This window comes from Pseudocercospora fijiensis (assembly GCF_000340215.1).
Source record: "Pseudocercospora fijiensis CIRAD86 unplaced genomic scaffold MYCFIscaffold_9, whole genome shotgun sequence".
Classification (NCBI taxonomy): Eukaryota; Fungi; Ascomycota; class Dothideomycetes; order Mycosphaerellales; family Mycosphaerellaceae; genus Pseudocercospora; species Pseudocercospora fijiensis.
The window spans coordinates 3819928-3834696 of NW_006921540.1; the positions used below are offsets into that span (position 1 = coordinate 3819928).

The window sequence follows — 14769 nt, forward strand, 5'->3', positions numbered from 1 at the left end:
GCGTTACGCTTAATAGTAAATACCTATCGGCTACGGACAACCTTGCGACCTCTAGGTACTTCTAGCCGAGAAACGTATACCTATATATAGTTGTCTATTAATAACTTGTATTTAGCTTTATAGGCCTCCTTCTATTATAGCTAGTATAGTAACTCCTTTGCAGCCTTAAAGCTCTTTAGAATTGGAATAGCCTCCTTATTCGGATTCTGCTTAGCAACGTAGCAGGCAGCTATAAAGCCCTTTATATAGGCTATAGGTATATTAGCTATATTGCGGCGCGTAGAGCGCTTAATACTAGCATTAGCCAGATAGCTACGCAACAGTTTACGAGCGCTCTTATTGCTTCGTGTCTTGCGTATAGAACGACTACTAGTCTCGGTTGGCCGCTCAAACTTAGGCAACTAACTAGGCTTACCTTTCTTAGCCTATAGATTATATACAGGCTGTTCCTTAGCGGATTAGAAGCTATCCTTATTACTTAATAGAGGTTAAACAGCCGGCAGGTTATCCTCGAGCGGCAATAGATTAGCGACTTTATTAGCTACCTCCTAAGCTAGTTCTTATATAGGCTGTTCTTCTTACTAAGCCGGAAGCCGCTCGACTATACTAGTAGCCTCGGCAGGCGACGGAGCCTCGTTACTTATAGAATTAAACAAAGCCGGCATAATAGACTTAAGGGTAACAAACTCGTTTTTAGAGAGGTCGTTAGTATTAGTATATAGGTTTATGCCCTCTAGAAGCGACAACTTATCGTCCCCTAACTTAATAAACTAGACATCCTTCGAGGCAACAACCTTGTATTCGTTAGACAAGTAGATTATATATTTGCTAGAGTCTACTAAGTCCTTCGCATAACTAACTAGTTTGCTAAGCTTTCTACGAGCGTTAAACTTCTTGCTACGAGCTATACTATAGTCGTAGACAATAGTAGTATAGCTATAGGCTCGAAGGTGCTAAAGGCGTAGCTGCTTTCGAGACCAATTAAGCTCCCTAGCTATAATAGTATAGGGACTAAGACCTTCTAGGGTTCTAGGTATAATATTAAGGACCTGTATAGCGGAGGCAACAGTATATAGCTATAGAGACTTTAGAAGGTTAGCCTGCAGCATTATCTTTCTCGCAGTCGTATATACGATATAATTGCTAACCTTAGCAAGGCTATTCTAAGTTAATAAATAAGGTGCAGTAACTTGCAGTATAATGCCCTCGTCTCGAGCCTAATTTAATAGCTAATTTCCGCTATATTTACTCCCTCTATCGAGGCGATAGATTAGGATTGAGTAACTAGTCTGTATACGGATATATACACGATAGTCCTTAATAGCCACTATAGCCCCTAACTTAAGCGTGCTAGTATATTCGTGTCGATAGCCTAACTTGGCGTATATAAACAGTGTAAAATAGCGCTCCTGCAACAGACTAGGATTAGTAATAGTAACTACATCTACATAGACAATATAATAGATCGTAGATAGTCGTACGCGTAGCAGCCGATTGTATTCCTTATATAACATAGCTATACGATAGGCAATGCAGTTGCGGAAGTCCTTCTTAGCACTAGTAATAACAATCTGACCCTTAGATTCTATTCTTAGTAGCTTGCGGTAATAAATATAGCTATATCGCAGATGCTACTTATCTATAGTGCCTATAGGCACCCCCTTCTTCGATAGAAGGGCAACTACTGCACTATCTAGACTAGAGGTTAGTATATAGAGGTAGGGAAGACTATTCTTACGGTATGTCTAAGCGACAGTAACCTTATTGCCCTCTACTATCGTAAACAGAATACGCTTATTATTTCGGTAGAAACAACCCTTATCGGCAAGCTTCTTAGTAGATAGAAGGTTAGCTGCTAGACCTAGAACATACAGCGTATTAGACAGCTTTATGTTACTAATACTACGCTTATTAACAACCTTAGTCTAAGCTATACCAACTATCGTAGCGTGCTTTGTATTGCTACCAAACCGGATAGGAATGTAGCAGCCTTTATATTTAATAAGCAGTAAGGGGTTATTAACTATATATATACTAGTACCTAAGTCGACAACCTAATTAGTAGTACGAGTGCTAGCCGTAAGAGCCGTAGAAACCTAGTCGCTAATAGTAACTATAGTAGCGCTTGCAGTAAAGGCGTAATTATAGTTTAGGTCTAATAATACCCCCGGGGTAGTATTAGCCGCATACAACCCCTAAGCACCATTTTAACTACCCTAACTAGACAGCTGCTATTACTAAGCAGTCAGTCTACGCTGCTGCTATTGCTGCACCCCCTTCTTCTTAGCCTTCTGCTGTTTACGACGCAGTCGGTCTTCCTCCTTTAGATAAGGGTATTTAGTATAGCAGCGGTCGGAAGGGTAAGTGCCTTAATAGTGTAAGTACTTCTTACGGTTGGACTAGTAACTATTCTGATTCTAGTTGCTTCTACCGCGGCCTCGACTATTGTTACTATTTCCGCGGCTACTACGACCGCTACGGTTCGAGTTACCTCGGCCGTTATTGTTATTGCTATTGCTACCTTGCTATTGTAGCTAGCGCTAAAGACCAAAGAAGCTATTGTATTAGGCCTAGTTTAATTAAGCTACATTCTTATTAAGCAACGCGCTAATAATATTGTTAAGTATGTTATCGTTAATAGTGTATTCGGAGGCGCGTATCTGCTCTCGGCGCATCTATACGAAAGCCTCGTAGAATAGAGAGATCTATATAATAAACATATAGACAGCCTAGTATTAGCTAATAGCTAATTTAGTATCCTTTAAGGTACTAAGCTTCTTCTTATACTTATTACAGAACTTCTTAATGTCCTTGCTATTATACCGAAGGGTAATATATTCCTAGTAGAGCATAAATTTAGTAGACCTACCTTTACTAGTGTATTTCTTATATAGGTAAGTCTATACTTCCTACGATATAGCGAGACTAAGCAACGACTACTAAACCTTAGCAATATAGTTAGCAAAGATCTACGTACGCGCTAATTAATCTTTTGCTTCCCATTTATCTTGTCGGTCTTTAAACTCTAACTAAGTTTTAGAAGACAACTTAACATTAGGCTTTAGGCGGGTCCCTTAGACATAGCGCTATACCTATATACCTTTAAGGGCATCCTTAGCGGCATAAGACTATAACGGGTAATTTTCCTTATTCTTCAACTTAGGAATATTGCTTATATAAGCGTTAGTAGTTATAGAGGGAGCTATTATAGATAGTAACGGCGATATAGAAAGAGACTATAGACTTATCTTAAGAGGCCGCCGATAGGCGCGCCTATGTTCTAGTATAGCGGATAGCTAATACTAATATTAGGAATTGGTGTAGCGGACAGCTAACACTAATAGTGACCGACTCGAGTCGGACTAGCACCTGCTAGAACACTCGAGGGCGGCGGCGGCGACGATAATAGTATCGGCGCAATTTTTAGTAGTAACAAGCGCTGTCTACGTAGCAGTCGGAGTAACTATTAGAATACGTAGTAAACGTGTTGTACGCGTTGGAAACGCAGGGGGCTCATAACTACTTGATATAAACTGTGATGTATTCAGAAGAGGGCTAATCTACAGAAAGCCCAAAGATGAAGTGTGCACAGTTGCAGCCTCAGGCATCATGCACGTAATAGCCTACACACACACTCTTCAAGTGATTTGACATCCTAGATGGCCACGATGGTTCCGAGAGTGCCTGTCCCGAGATAACAGCATCACAACTAGTTACCTCTTCAGTCCGCCAGTTAAGCGAGGTCGACCTTTAATGCAATCGCATCTTTGATTAATGCGATACTCGCTCGGATCATCCTGGTTGAGGTATCGCGATATTGACACCTTAGGCATGGTCTCCTTGTCCTGTACCAACTGTCCGCCTTCCACTCACGTCACAATGTCCCCAACAGCCTCAGGAAAGCCGTGGCCCCATACCAAAGCGCGGTCGCCCCATCGCTGTGGATGTGGTGCCAAGAATCGATACCGCTTTTTCGTCTCGTCGACCTCCGCCACATATAGGAAGCCCATGACCGCACTGTCCCTGATCGTCTGCTGATCGCTGCCTCCTGGGCAGAACTTGATGGCAACCACGCTTCCTGCCATTGCGGCTATGGGGCTGGTCTTTTCATATACGACTGTCTTGGCCGGCTTGCTCGCATATGGGACATCGTAGTCATCGTCGTCAGCACCTGGCCCAAATGAGTCGTCCTCAGCAGCAGCAATATGCGCAGACTTGGCCCGGAAGATGTCAACTTCTGTAAAAGGAACATAGTGTGAACGCGGATTGAGCGACTCCTTGGAGGATCCAAAGAAGTATTGGCGTATCTGCTGTGCTCGTAACTGCTTCATAAATGCGTTGTCTCTCTCCACGGCACCTCCAGGTTTTGTGATGCGGAGGACTTGGACGGCCTCATCTGGTAACTTATTACCTCCGAAACGTCGGGCCATGTCGCTGGCTAGTCGTTCAGAGCCCATGATTAGGACAACATTTATGCTGAATTCTGATATGATGTGCGCAATGAGCTCGTAGTTGGACTTCGGGTCATTGAGCGCACCTGGCGTATCAATGATGATGCCACTGCTTTTGGTGGTCGCGTTCTCTTCGAGTCGATTTGTAACGCTAAGTGCCATCCGCGTGATGACAGACTTGTAGATTTCGGGTTTCTCAGTTGGGGATGCATATGGGAAGTGGTAGATCAAAGGTGTGCGCATTGGCGATACCGTCGGGCCTGACATAGGACCGATACCATAGCCATTCTCGACATCCATGGCCGCGTCAAGTGTGACTGCAGTCAAGCTACTCGGCGGCGCAAGTAGACCTTCACGTGGGTCTAGGTTCACGACAGTTGGACCTTTTGCGCTTCGCACTGCCCATGCTGCCAAGCTCTGGACAATGCTGCTTTTTCCCACGAAGTCCGGACCCACTACAAGTACTCTCGGTCCGTCTGATCGGCCTGGAACCCTCATGCCTTCCAGCAAACCATGCACATTGAGCCACTCGACCGCGTAGTCTGTCTCCTGTCCAGCATACTCGCTCTCAGCGTTGCCAGATATTTCCAGTTGGCAGCCTTGCCACGTGAAGATGGCCCCTTTGCAGCCTGTGAAAGTATATGTCTGCTTGAGAGCAAGCTCAACGCCAAACATCTCGGCATGCCCGCTCTCGAGTTTGATGCTGTACCGCTGTGAGAAGGAGCACTCGAATCTCCATTCTGACTGCGGTGATAGAGTCTCTACACGTGGAGCTGCCGCTTGTGAGGTTGGCACACCGGCAGTGAGAGGCGTTGCAGGACTTGCGCTGGGGCCGAGACCAGGTAGCGAAAGTCCAGGAAGGGCCATGATTAGTGAGTTTTTGGAGATTGTCGTGCCCAAAGAGTCGCGAGGAGAGGATGGTGTTGTAGACAGTCTTGTGAGTGATGCTGAAGCGACCGTAGAATAAAATCATCCAAATGCGCCAGACTCCACGCTCGCGAAAAAGTGTTACAGTTATTGTAAGGTAGTCAAAGGGATGGCACGCGACTCTGATGCGAAGTGGTCGTCTGCAAGCGGGTGCTGACTAAGAGCAAAACCTTATTCTATTTTGTCACCTTTCTCGGCCAGAACGATATCAACTTGAGACTCTAGACACCACCTCAAGCTCAAGCTGGAAGGGAACCAAGCACAAAGCGAACGAAGTCCCTGGATCGAGTGACCTAGTAATAAACTAATGCTACATGCCCCCAGTTGTGGCGAGTAAAGATACCCGCTAAGTTAGCTGCTTCCACTTGCATACACACCCAACAGCCTTTCGACCAGCATAAGCATCTTCGGAGCCATCGTTAAGATGGTGCGCGATTTCACCAAAGTCAATCTCGACAATTCCAATCCGCAGATCGCTTCCGATCTGATGGGCAAACTTCCAGCTGAGATCCGCAACCAGATCTGGGATCTCGTCTTGGAGTCGGCCCCGGTCTTCATCCGCAGCAACAGGTTCGCCAGGCCTACTCCGCCAGGCATTTTGTTGAGCTGCAAACAAGCCTACTACGAGGCGATCAAGCTGCACTGGAGCAACTCCAGCTTCTGCGTCTCCATACCCAAGCCGGAATGCTGGTTCACCCGGATCGGACGGCGCCGACGCAAGCTACTCAAGAATGTCAGAGTCGGTACAGACAAATTCGTTCTGCCGGCTGTTCAAACGAGCGCTGCGGGCTCCAGGACAATCTTCGGCTTGTTAGACCAGCTGGATGATGCTAAGAAGCTGCTCGAACAATGTCAAGCTGGAAGAAGGGATGTGGCTCCAGGTGTGATCAAAGTCCGGCTTGTATTCGTAGACAGGACCCGGTACGGAACACACCCATGTACGGAGAACCTGTGAACATCTTCTGGACTGCGTATCCCGACGAGACCGCTCAAGGCCGTATGGAAAGTGGCTCAGGCGACAGAAGGACATGGTGACCCGAGAGCAGAGAGCCTTTACCGATGTCTTCCAGAAGTGTTCCACGATCGCCGTGAGCGAGAGCTTAAGCACCCCAGCGTGCCTTTAGATGACCTGCGCCCTCGATGACGGACAGTGGGAGCCATCTTCGGACGTCATTGGGCGGTGTAGTTTTGGAAGGTGTTCTGCAACTAGATATTCAGTATCTTCCAATTCTCAGAATCGAAAAAAAAACTCGAATCTTTCAATCTCTGGTTCGGAGGCTTCGCACAAGATCTATCTTCAGAGATCATTTCAGAATTATAATCAAGTCTCCACAGGGGCTTGGGTATAGCGCGGACTTGGAGAGAGAAGTATTGGAGGAGTTGGGAAGAGGAGAGGGTTGACTTGAGATGTGATAGAGGTGAATTTGATGTTGCTGCGGAAGTGTTGGCCGAAGAATGAATATTCTGTTGATGTCGAGGTGTCGGTTTGGACCGCTGCTGAGCCGGAGGAGATGAGGAGGCCGTATTTGAAGGCTTGGGTGATGGGATGGGGTCTTCGTCTGCTAGAGCGAAGGTCTATCTCTGGACTGCTTCGCCAGTCGCTAGAGATTTGCATAATACGGACCTGAGCCATATTGGAATAGGGAAGGCGGGAAAGTCGCAGATGGACGATCGCAGCTGTTAATTGGGTTCTGGACCCTTGGCGCAGATGAAAATTATCTCTTTCAAGGAAGGGTGATGGTGCAAGTATTCTTGTCGTCCGAAGTTGGATGCGCATTTGGCTTCAAGACGAAGTGAAACACCAGATCTTGCCATCATGCTAAACGAGTGTTTCTTATTCGCACTGGTACCCGCGTTTAGCTGTAAAGCACCATGGCTTGCAAGATCCGTAGCTGCGGCCGTGTCGCAATCACAAGCTGCATCGAGTGAAGTTGGCTCAGAGAAGGTTCCGGTCAAACTTCACTTCGAGGGTCGCGCTTGTAGAAGTGATGCGTTTCAACCTTTCTTCGAATCCTGGAAAAAAACATCAACCTCGACAATCGATTTGGCGAGCATCAAACACAACCCAACCCACCGTCCGCTCCGCGCGAAGAGCGCCGCCGTCGCCGTCATGTGGAACCTCGCTGACTTTACAAGAGTCGACCTCGGCAACGCCTCCCTGCAGGAGGACTCGCCATTGATGCAGAAGCTGCCGCCGGAACTCCGTCACCGCATTTATGGGCTTGCGCTCGATGATACGGTCACGGTAAACATCGGTGTTCGCCCAAATGACATCCACAAGGAGGGATTGCCAGCTGCGCCGCCGCTCATGCTATCTTGCAAGCAAGTCTACGCAGAGGCGATCAAGTTGTATTGGTGCAACTCAACTTTCCGCTTTCCACACGCAACGAGCAAGAGGTTCGTGACTTGGTCGTCGAACATCTGTCGTCGTCGCCGCGAGTTGCTGAGTAATGTCGAAATTCATAATATGTCGAGATTCATGACGCCTGAGTACAACCTCGACATCGGCTCCAAGTGGATGGACCAAATTTGGAAGAAGATGGCCGCGAGCGGTGAGCGCACGCTCGAGGAATGTCAAGCTGGCAGGAGAGGCATCGCTGCTGGAGTCATCAAGACCAATCTTTTACTTCCATCTTCGAAGGCCATCGACTTGCTAGGCCACAGGTACTCTATGCTAGGCCACAGGTACCACACAATTGCCCAAGAGATCTGGACAGCGAACCCGAAGGAGACGGTTGTGTTGCACCTCTAGGCTGTACGATTGAGTAAGTCCTCGGGCCGCTCGAGCGATAGATCATGACTGGCCTGTGCAGAACAGGAGCGCGGTCTACGGGGAGCTTTAGCCAAATAGGCACGGCGACGATGGGCCACATAGCGGAACTCATGCGAAGGGCGAATACGAGAACGAATCAACTAGACGAGCAAAGGGGTTCGTTCGAATGAGAGAAGGACTGGAGGCGCCGCACTTTTGGGACTGGCTCGGAAGAGGTGGATGGTCACGCTTGCGCTTTTCAACAGCGGTCTTTCTCGCCATGCATGTATCTAACACAAACCCACTTTGAGTTCAGACGCTTGAAGAGTCCGGGTGACTCGGATATCAAGGATCATAGTCATTTCGACGATAAGAAGAGGATCAAAGTAGCTCTCTTTACCTGCACATGTTCATCGTCAATTGAGGCATGTCTCCCACCATCAAAGCGCTTACTCACACGTGAAATTCGAGAAGTGCTCTGCAGGTCGGTCACGGCTTTGCCATGGTGTTCATTCTGCGCTAGTTGTTTAACTGCGAGCTGCCAAAGGAGATGGGCTGTCGAGTAGATATACTAGCGGGGACCACGACGACAAACTAGAACGACGAATATGTGAGATGATGAGAACGGGTACGATGTTTGTGAATTCGAAGCGTTCTCGTTCGAGACATGCGACGCTGGATGATGCCGCAATGCAGTCTTTGCTGCTTCCATTCCTCATACAAAACGCCCAGAAAAGCTGGCGATGTCGCTCAATGCTTTTTACCATCTGGTATCATCGAAGCCCGAAGCTCCTTCAATCCTTTCCATACATGACGCATGCTCGTAGCTTTGCATGTCGACACATTTAAGCAGTAGCCTTGCGCTTCTTCTCGTTGGCCTCACGACCGTTGGCGATGCGCTCAATGATCTTCTCCCGGTCCTTGTCGAGCTTGAGCTTGGTGATCTCGACCTTGGATGGAGCGATACCGAGTGGAACAGACTGTCCGTTGGACTTCTCGCGGGCGACGCGCTCAATGTGGATGACATATTTGAGGCGGTAGACGGAAGTGACCTTGCCCTCACGGCCCTTGTGGCTGCCGCGCTTGATGATGACCTCGTCGTCCTTGCGGATTGGGATGGCGCGGACGTTGTGCTTCTCGCGGAGTTCTATATTTGCATGTCTGGTCAGCAATGCTCCTTCCTCGCTTGCGCGGGATGTAGACTGGAGATATGCTGTCTCAGACAGGTGCTTTCTCACCTTTTGAGAGCGGTGCGGACATGATCACACGTCGCACGCTGGATGGCGCGGAGAAGTGAGCCTTGCGGCTCTTTCTCCGGCTGGAGGACAGGTTGGTGTTGATCTTGGTCATTTTGACGAGATGTTGTGCTGCCCCTGTGGTGTTAGTCTGGTCGTCGACGCAGGATGGAACTTTTTGCGAAGTCGAATTCGAGGAAACGGTGTCGGCGTTCGTGGGCTTGGCGTTGCCAAGGCGGCGCTAGTCGGGAGCTTGCCGCTTCAGATGGCGCTTTCGCGGGCTTCACGTTCAGAGCGGCCGGCGCATGGGTGGCACAGGTCATTTGGACGCGCGTTGTAGCGATCTTGACACGTGAAGGAGCTATCGGAGAGTAGAGGACATCGATACGATACGGGAAGGTGCAGTGCAGTGCGGAGCGTGTGAGATACCTAGCTACAAGCATCGACCCCGACACTTCCACGTCCCCAGCCACCAAGCGAGCGACGAGCGACGAGCGACGACTCAGACGACACGCCCATCGCGCACTGAAAACCCCCAACAAAGGCCGTCGCAATGGCGCCTTACAATTACAACAACTACTATGATCCCGTGGGAAGTCAGTCAAATCAGGCTCAGCCGCAGGGCTATACCTACGCGAACACAACGAACCAGAGCTCGAACAACGCGCAGTATGGAAGCACAAATTCCACTTATCAGGCAGGTTACAACCAGAGTTATGGCACTACGTATGGCGGCCAGCAGTATGCCCCGAACGCGCAGCAGCAGGCAGCTGCCACTACGAGCAACGCAGCTTCCACGCTCACTTCGCTGAGCAACCAAGAATATGCGCAGCCTTCATCTGCTGGCAACCCATCAAGCAACAGCAACATTACTTCCCAATACGACAACAGCATTTATGGTGGTCAGACCTACTCCTCAAATGCCTACAACTCCTTAACGAACCGAAGTCAGGCCAATAATTCACCTCTCTACGCCACCCAGGCCGCAGGAAGCTCAACTTTCGGTAGGCTGGGTTTGCCTGATCAGTCACAAAGTAGCTCCAACACCTTCGCCAATACTCAGACCTACCCGTCAACAAGCTCAAGTGCGAGTGCCAAGACTTACCGAAACGCGCCTTCCAGTGCTGGCTACAAGAACGCTCACCAGCCGCAACAGACTCAGCAGCAAAGTCAGCCACAACGTTACAACAGCCCGCTGCATGCAGTGCAAGCCCAGCAACAAGGCCATCACAAGCAGTCCTCTCGAACTTCAAATCACGCACCTTCGCCCCAGATCACTTCCCAATCCGCCTCACATTTGAGCCAGACGCAGCGGCAACCGAGCGCATCAGTTGAACCATCACCTACAACTGTAGATCCATCTCAGGTATACGATTGGCGCGCTGAGCAGGAGAAGAAAGCTCGCATTGAGGCAGAGAGACGCAGGAAGATGGAAGCCGAGGCAGCTGTGAAAAAGGCCGAAGAGGACGCGAGAAGGGCCGAAGAAGAGGCGCGCAAAGCGGAAGAAGAGCGCGTCGCAACCGAGCAACGAGATCGTGAGGAAGGCGAACGAAAAGCAAAGGAGGCAGAAGAGAAGAAGAAGGCCGCACAAGCCAAGAAGAATGAGGCAAGGAAGAAGGCGCGGGAGGAGAAGAAACAAAGCAAAACTGCCGCGACTGCGCTGCAGCAAATGGCTGCATCTTCCTCTGCTGGAGGCTTGATGGCAGCCATGATGGGTGGAGATGGTCCCCCTGCGAACAATGAAGAGGCCGAGATGCGTGCAATGTTCAAGAAGATGCGCGAGTTCAACCAGAAGAACCCTGCTATGCTTGCGAAGCTTTGGGAGGAAGAGCGCAAGCAGCATGCCACGGCGCAAGAGAATGCGCAGCCACCTGCACAGCCGGCTGTTACAGCTCCTCCCATGCAGAGGAATCAGGACACCGCTGCAGCATCAGCATCAGCGTCTACTCCCACCGTTGGCCAAGCAGTCGCGCAACAAGCGCAACAAGCGCAACAAGCGCAACAAGCGCAGCAAGCGCAGCAACCAACAGCCTCGTCTTCAAAAGCGCCGGCGCAAGCCTCGCCCACTGTGCAACAAGGCAACTCCCTTTGGCCACCGCACAAGAAAGGCAGTCTGGCTGAAGCTGCTTCAACGTGGCTCGGCAATCTGGCATACAACAAGACCAATGGTCTCACCATCAGCAAGGAGAATGTCCTCAAAATTCTCGACACTAATCCGTCGTACGTTCAACTATGCGAAGCAGTGGAGAAAACTGGTGTCAGATTCGAGCGATCTTTGCTGGCTAAGGAACTTCTCAAAGCTGTTCCAGATGGTTTGCGCAATCAGCCGGGCAAGAGTGGCACCCCTGCGAACAATAATGTCGCAGCACAAGTTGACGGCGCAGCGGCGTCTTCGCCAGCAGACACACCTGGCAAGAAGCGAGGAAGACCGAAGAAGGACGGCCCAACGACGTACTCTGTTCCGAAAAGCGGCAGAAGTTCAGGCACAGTGTCGTACTCGACGCCTTCATTCACATCGCTCGCTGATGCCGCCAGGGAGGTCAATGCTATGCATGCGACTCCAACTTACCCATCAAAGGTCTCAGCATCACTTCAAACGACAATGAGCGGACCCGTGCAGCCCGCGATGGCTCAAGATACTTCTTTCTTTGATACAGTCCCAGTCATGGATGACGACGACGCAACAGGCTCGGCACAACCTGAGATCAAGCCGGAAGAGAAGCCTCAAGAGCCACTACCGCCGCCCAAGGACAAGGAAGAAGCCGCTCGAAAACGTGGCTTTGCCGACTTGGTCGACCTCACTGCACAAGATTCTGACGATGATGAAGCGCCGCCGAGAAAGGTGTTCATTCCATCATCTGGTCCACCGAACAGTGTCACGCCCATTGTGCCATCAAACCAATTCACAAACAAGCCGATGCCATTTCAGCAATTCATGCAACAGAACATGCAGCAACCTCGTCAGAATCTCTTTCCCGGGCAGGGCGGCATACATGCATCAGCTCCCTTCAGGCCGAGCTGGCAAACACCGACCACATCTTGGGGGCAACAGACTAAGCCACAATCTCCTGCTCCGCCTCAGGCTAGACCAAAAGGCCCTACCGAAGAGCAAAAGCAGCATGAGCGTATGCGAGGCAAGATGTTGGTCGAGCCAATCATGCGAGATCGTGTGGCACGTAAGTCAAAGTACGATAGCAGGACGATTGCTCGAGATGTACTACTTGCGACTGGACGTCACCCTGACATGCGGCCTCTCAATAACCATCTCAATGGCATGCAAAAGCTGCTTGGCGACCACGGTGGTGTCATTGACGGCTCCGGAAACAAGAGCGACCTTGCAACAATCAGATGGGACATTATTGACCCAGGCGAACCATCTGCCGAAGCCAAGGCTAGAGCGAAGAGACCATCGAGCAGGGGCGCCGATATCAAAGAAGGCGACGAGGCCGACGACGAGAGCGAAGGAGACATGTCTCACTTCAAAGCACGTGAGCCAAGCGCGAAGCCTCTCGCGCCTCTGCCGAAGCGACGCAGAAGGAAGCGTGATCCCGTCACTAAAGAGCTCCTTCCTCTCAGCGACCATGAAGGCGATACAGCTCGCGAAGACAGCGATGCGCCTGGCAATTACTTGTCGGTGCAAGCGCAGCTGAAGCGAAAGAGCCAAGACGCTAAGTTAAGCTCCGGGCCCGGCCGCGGACCTCGCAAATCTGAACTTCGCGACGCGTCAGACACCGACAACAATTCACCACCTCGACAACATCGCGGAACTCCGGGTCGACGCGTATCTAACGCTTCTAATCGCCCGGTCGACTCACCTTCAAGCATGTCAGGCGCAGTTGGCTACGCTCAATTCCGGCAGCTTGACGGAAACGGCAATCCGATCAAGAAGAAAGGTCGACCAGTCGGCTGGCGCAAGAGCATCCATTCTCGCGAAGCTCAAGGCCTTACACCGAAGAAATCTGGTGCTTACGAAGTCAAGCGTGGTCCGTCTGGCTCGCGTCTGAGACAGTCTGCTACCAAGGATGATCTTGTGGAGCCACATTATCAAGTCTACCACTGCAGGTGGCGAGATTGCACTGCCGAGCTCGACAATCTCGAGAAGCTGAAGAAGCACGCCCTCAAATTTCACGGTGTACCAAACGACGAAGGAGACTTTGAATGTCTTTGGAAGAACTGCAGAAGTGCAGGCCTTCACGTCGACGCTAACGGCAAATCACGCCAAGGTGATGAGGGCGTCACAAGCTTCGAGACAATCGAGCACTGGCTCAGGCACGTCAACAAGGCACATTTCGAAGAGATCGCCCAAACACTTGGTGACGGGCCGAGAGGAGGCAGTGTATCAGGTGAGCAAGAATGAGCCCGAATTGTCTTTTGAATTGCGTTGTTGTCTTGCTTCGAGCATTTCTTATTGTATAGTAATTATGCATGCATGCAATCAATCAAACCGAGAAAAATTGACGTACGTTCTTGATGCTAATCAGCCTCTGGTGTCGCAGAGCAGCACACAGATTCTGAAGCATACCTTTCAGATGCATATGGAAGAAGTGTTACGCCTGTGATTGTGCCTTTGGCAGAACGTCAGCAGCAGGACGCAGCTGTGCAGCCCAAGCAGGAAGGCGACATGTCGCCGACTGGCATGCCGCGTGCACGTGGTCGGCCTCCGAAATATGGCTTTGCTTTGGGCAGCGCGATTGGGTCTTCGAAGGCCGAACAGGAAGCTGCTGCAGAGCTGAAAAAACTCGAGGATCAAAAACGGCACGAAGGGTTCTCGATGGGACTGGAAAGTAGCCGCCTCGTGAATGAGAAGCGGAGAAAGGGATTCTTGGATGATGAGGATTTTGAGGACATTATTGATGATACTGAGCCGGAGATGTGAGATGGAAGGCATCAGCGTGCTTTTGGCCCACAAGGCGGTCAGTATGATTGGGATGAGCTGCGACATAGCTGCCTTTGATATCGGATCAGCTCCAACTCGAGCTTCTAATGATGATTGATGCTTATGGCAATCCTCTTCCTCACCTTGCCTTCTTTCTTCCCATTCCACCAACCACTTTGCTCATAAAACAAACCCCATCTCATCGCGCCGTGACGCCTCTATCCTCTTCCTCTGAGTCCCCCTCTATGCTCCTCCTCAAACCCTCCCTCACCCACACCCTTTCCCTCTCCCATCAATTCCAATATCCCATTCCTCTCTCTCTTATCTTCCTTCCTTCCCTCATCTCGCAGCAACATTCACACTATCCTTCACCCCACCCGCCCCAATCATCACTTTCTGATTCTCCGAATGTTCGTCGCTGTTGATTTCCAGGAAGTGGTAGAGCACGATCATCAACATGCTTGCTGCGCCTAGGAAGACGGCTAGGGAGTAGAGGGAGGAGTCGGAGATCATGTTTTTTTTTGGTTC

The 14769-nt window shown here is 50.2% G+C and overlaps 5 protein-coding genes across 5 annotated transcripts; 2 read left to right on the forward strand and 3 right to left on the reverse strand.

Annotated features, from left to right (window-relative positions):
* Positions 1-3525: 3525 nt before the first annotated feature.
* Positions 3526-5462, reverse strand: MYCFIDRAFT_157593 (uncharacterized protein). The gene has a single exon (XM_007932958.1). It carries the CDS (start codon positions 5316-5318, stop codon positions 3870-3872), a length of 1449 nt encoding a protein of 482 aa, XP_007931149.1. The 5' UTR covers positions 5319-5462; the 3' UTR covers positions 3526-3869.
* Positions 5463-5802: 340 nt separating this feature from the next.
* On the forward strand, positions 5803-8944 carry MYCFIDRAFT_178986 (uncharacterized protein; the record flags this gene model as incomplete). Its single annotated transcript, XM_007932959.1, has 16 exons — positions 5803-6261; positions 6294-6384; positions 6420-6466; positions 6503-6558; positions 6589-6721; positions 6748-6819; positions 6857-6916; positions 6952-6975; positions 7008-7118; positions 7144-8115; positions 8172-8185; positions 8230-8416; positions 8442-8637; positions 8669-8687; positions 8729-8740; positions 8782-8944. 16 exons carry the CDS (start codon positions 5803-5805, stop codon positions 8942-8944), a joined length of 2616 nt encoding a protein of 871 aa, XP_007931150.1.
* Positions 8750-9528, reverse strand: MYCFIDRAFT_212489 (uncharacterized protein). The gene is made up of 2 exons (XM_007932960.1): positions 9369-9528; positions 8750-9277 (listed from the first exon to the last, which is right to left on the reverse strand). The coding sequence occupies exons 1-2, from the start codon at positions 9478-9480 to the stop codon at positions 8976-8978; spliced, it is 414 nt and encodes a 137-aa protein (XP_007931151.1). The 5' UTR covers positions 9481-9528; the 3' UTR covers positions 8750-8975.
* Positions 9529-9918: 390 nt separating this feature from the next.
* Positions 9919-13722, forward strand: MYCFIDRAFT_178988 (uncharacterized protein; the record flags this gene model as incomplete). Its single annotated transcript, XM_007932961.1, has 1 exon — positions 9919-13722. The coding sequence occupies one exon, from the start codon at positions 9919-9921 to the stop codon at positions 13720-13722; it is 3804 nt and encodes a 1267-aa protein (XP_007931152.1).
* An 858-nt stretch (positions 13723-14580) lies between these two features.
* On the reverse strand, positions 14581-14754 carry MYCFIDRAFT_43711 (uncharacterized protein; the record flags this gene model as incomplete). Its single annotated transcript, XM_007932368.1, has 1 exon — positions 14581-14754. One exon carries the CDS (start codon positions 14752-14754, stop codon positions 14581-14583), a length of 174 nt encoding a protein of 57 aa, XP_007930559.1.
* Positions 14755-14769: the final 15 nt, after the last annotated feature.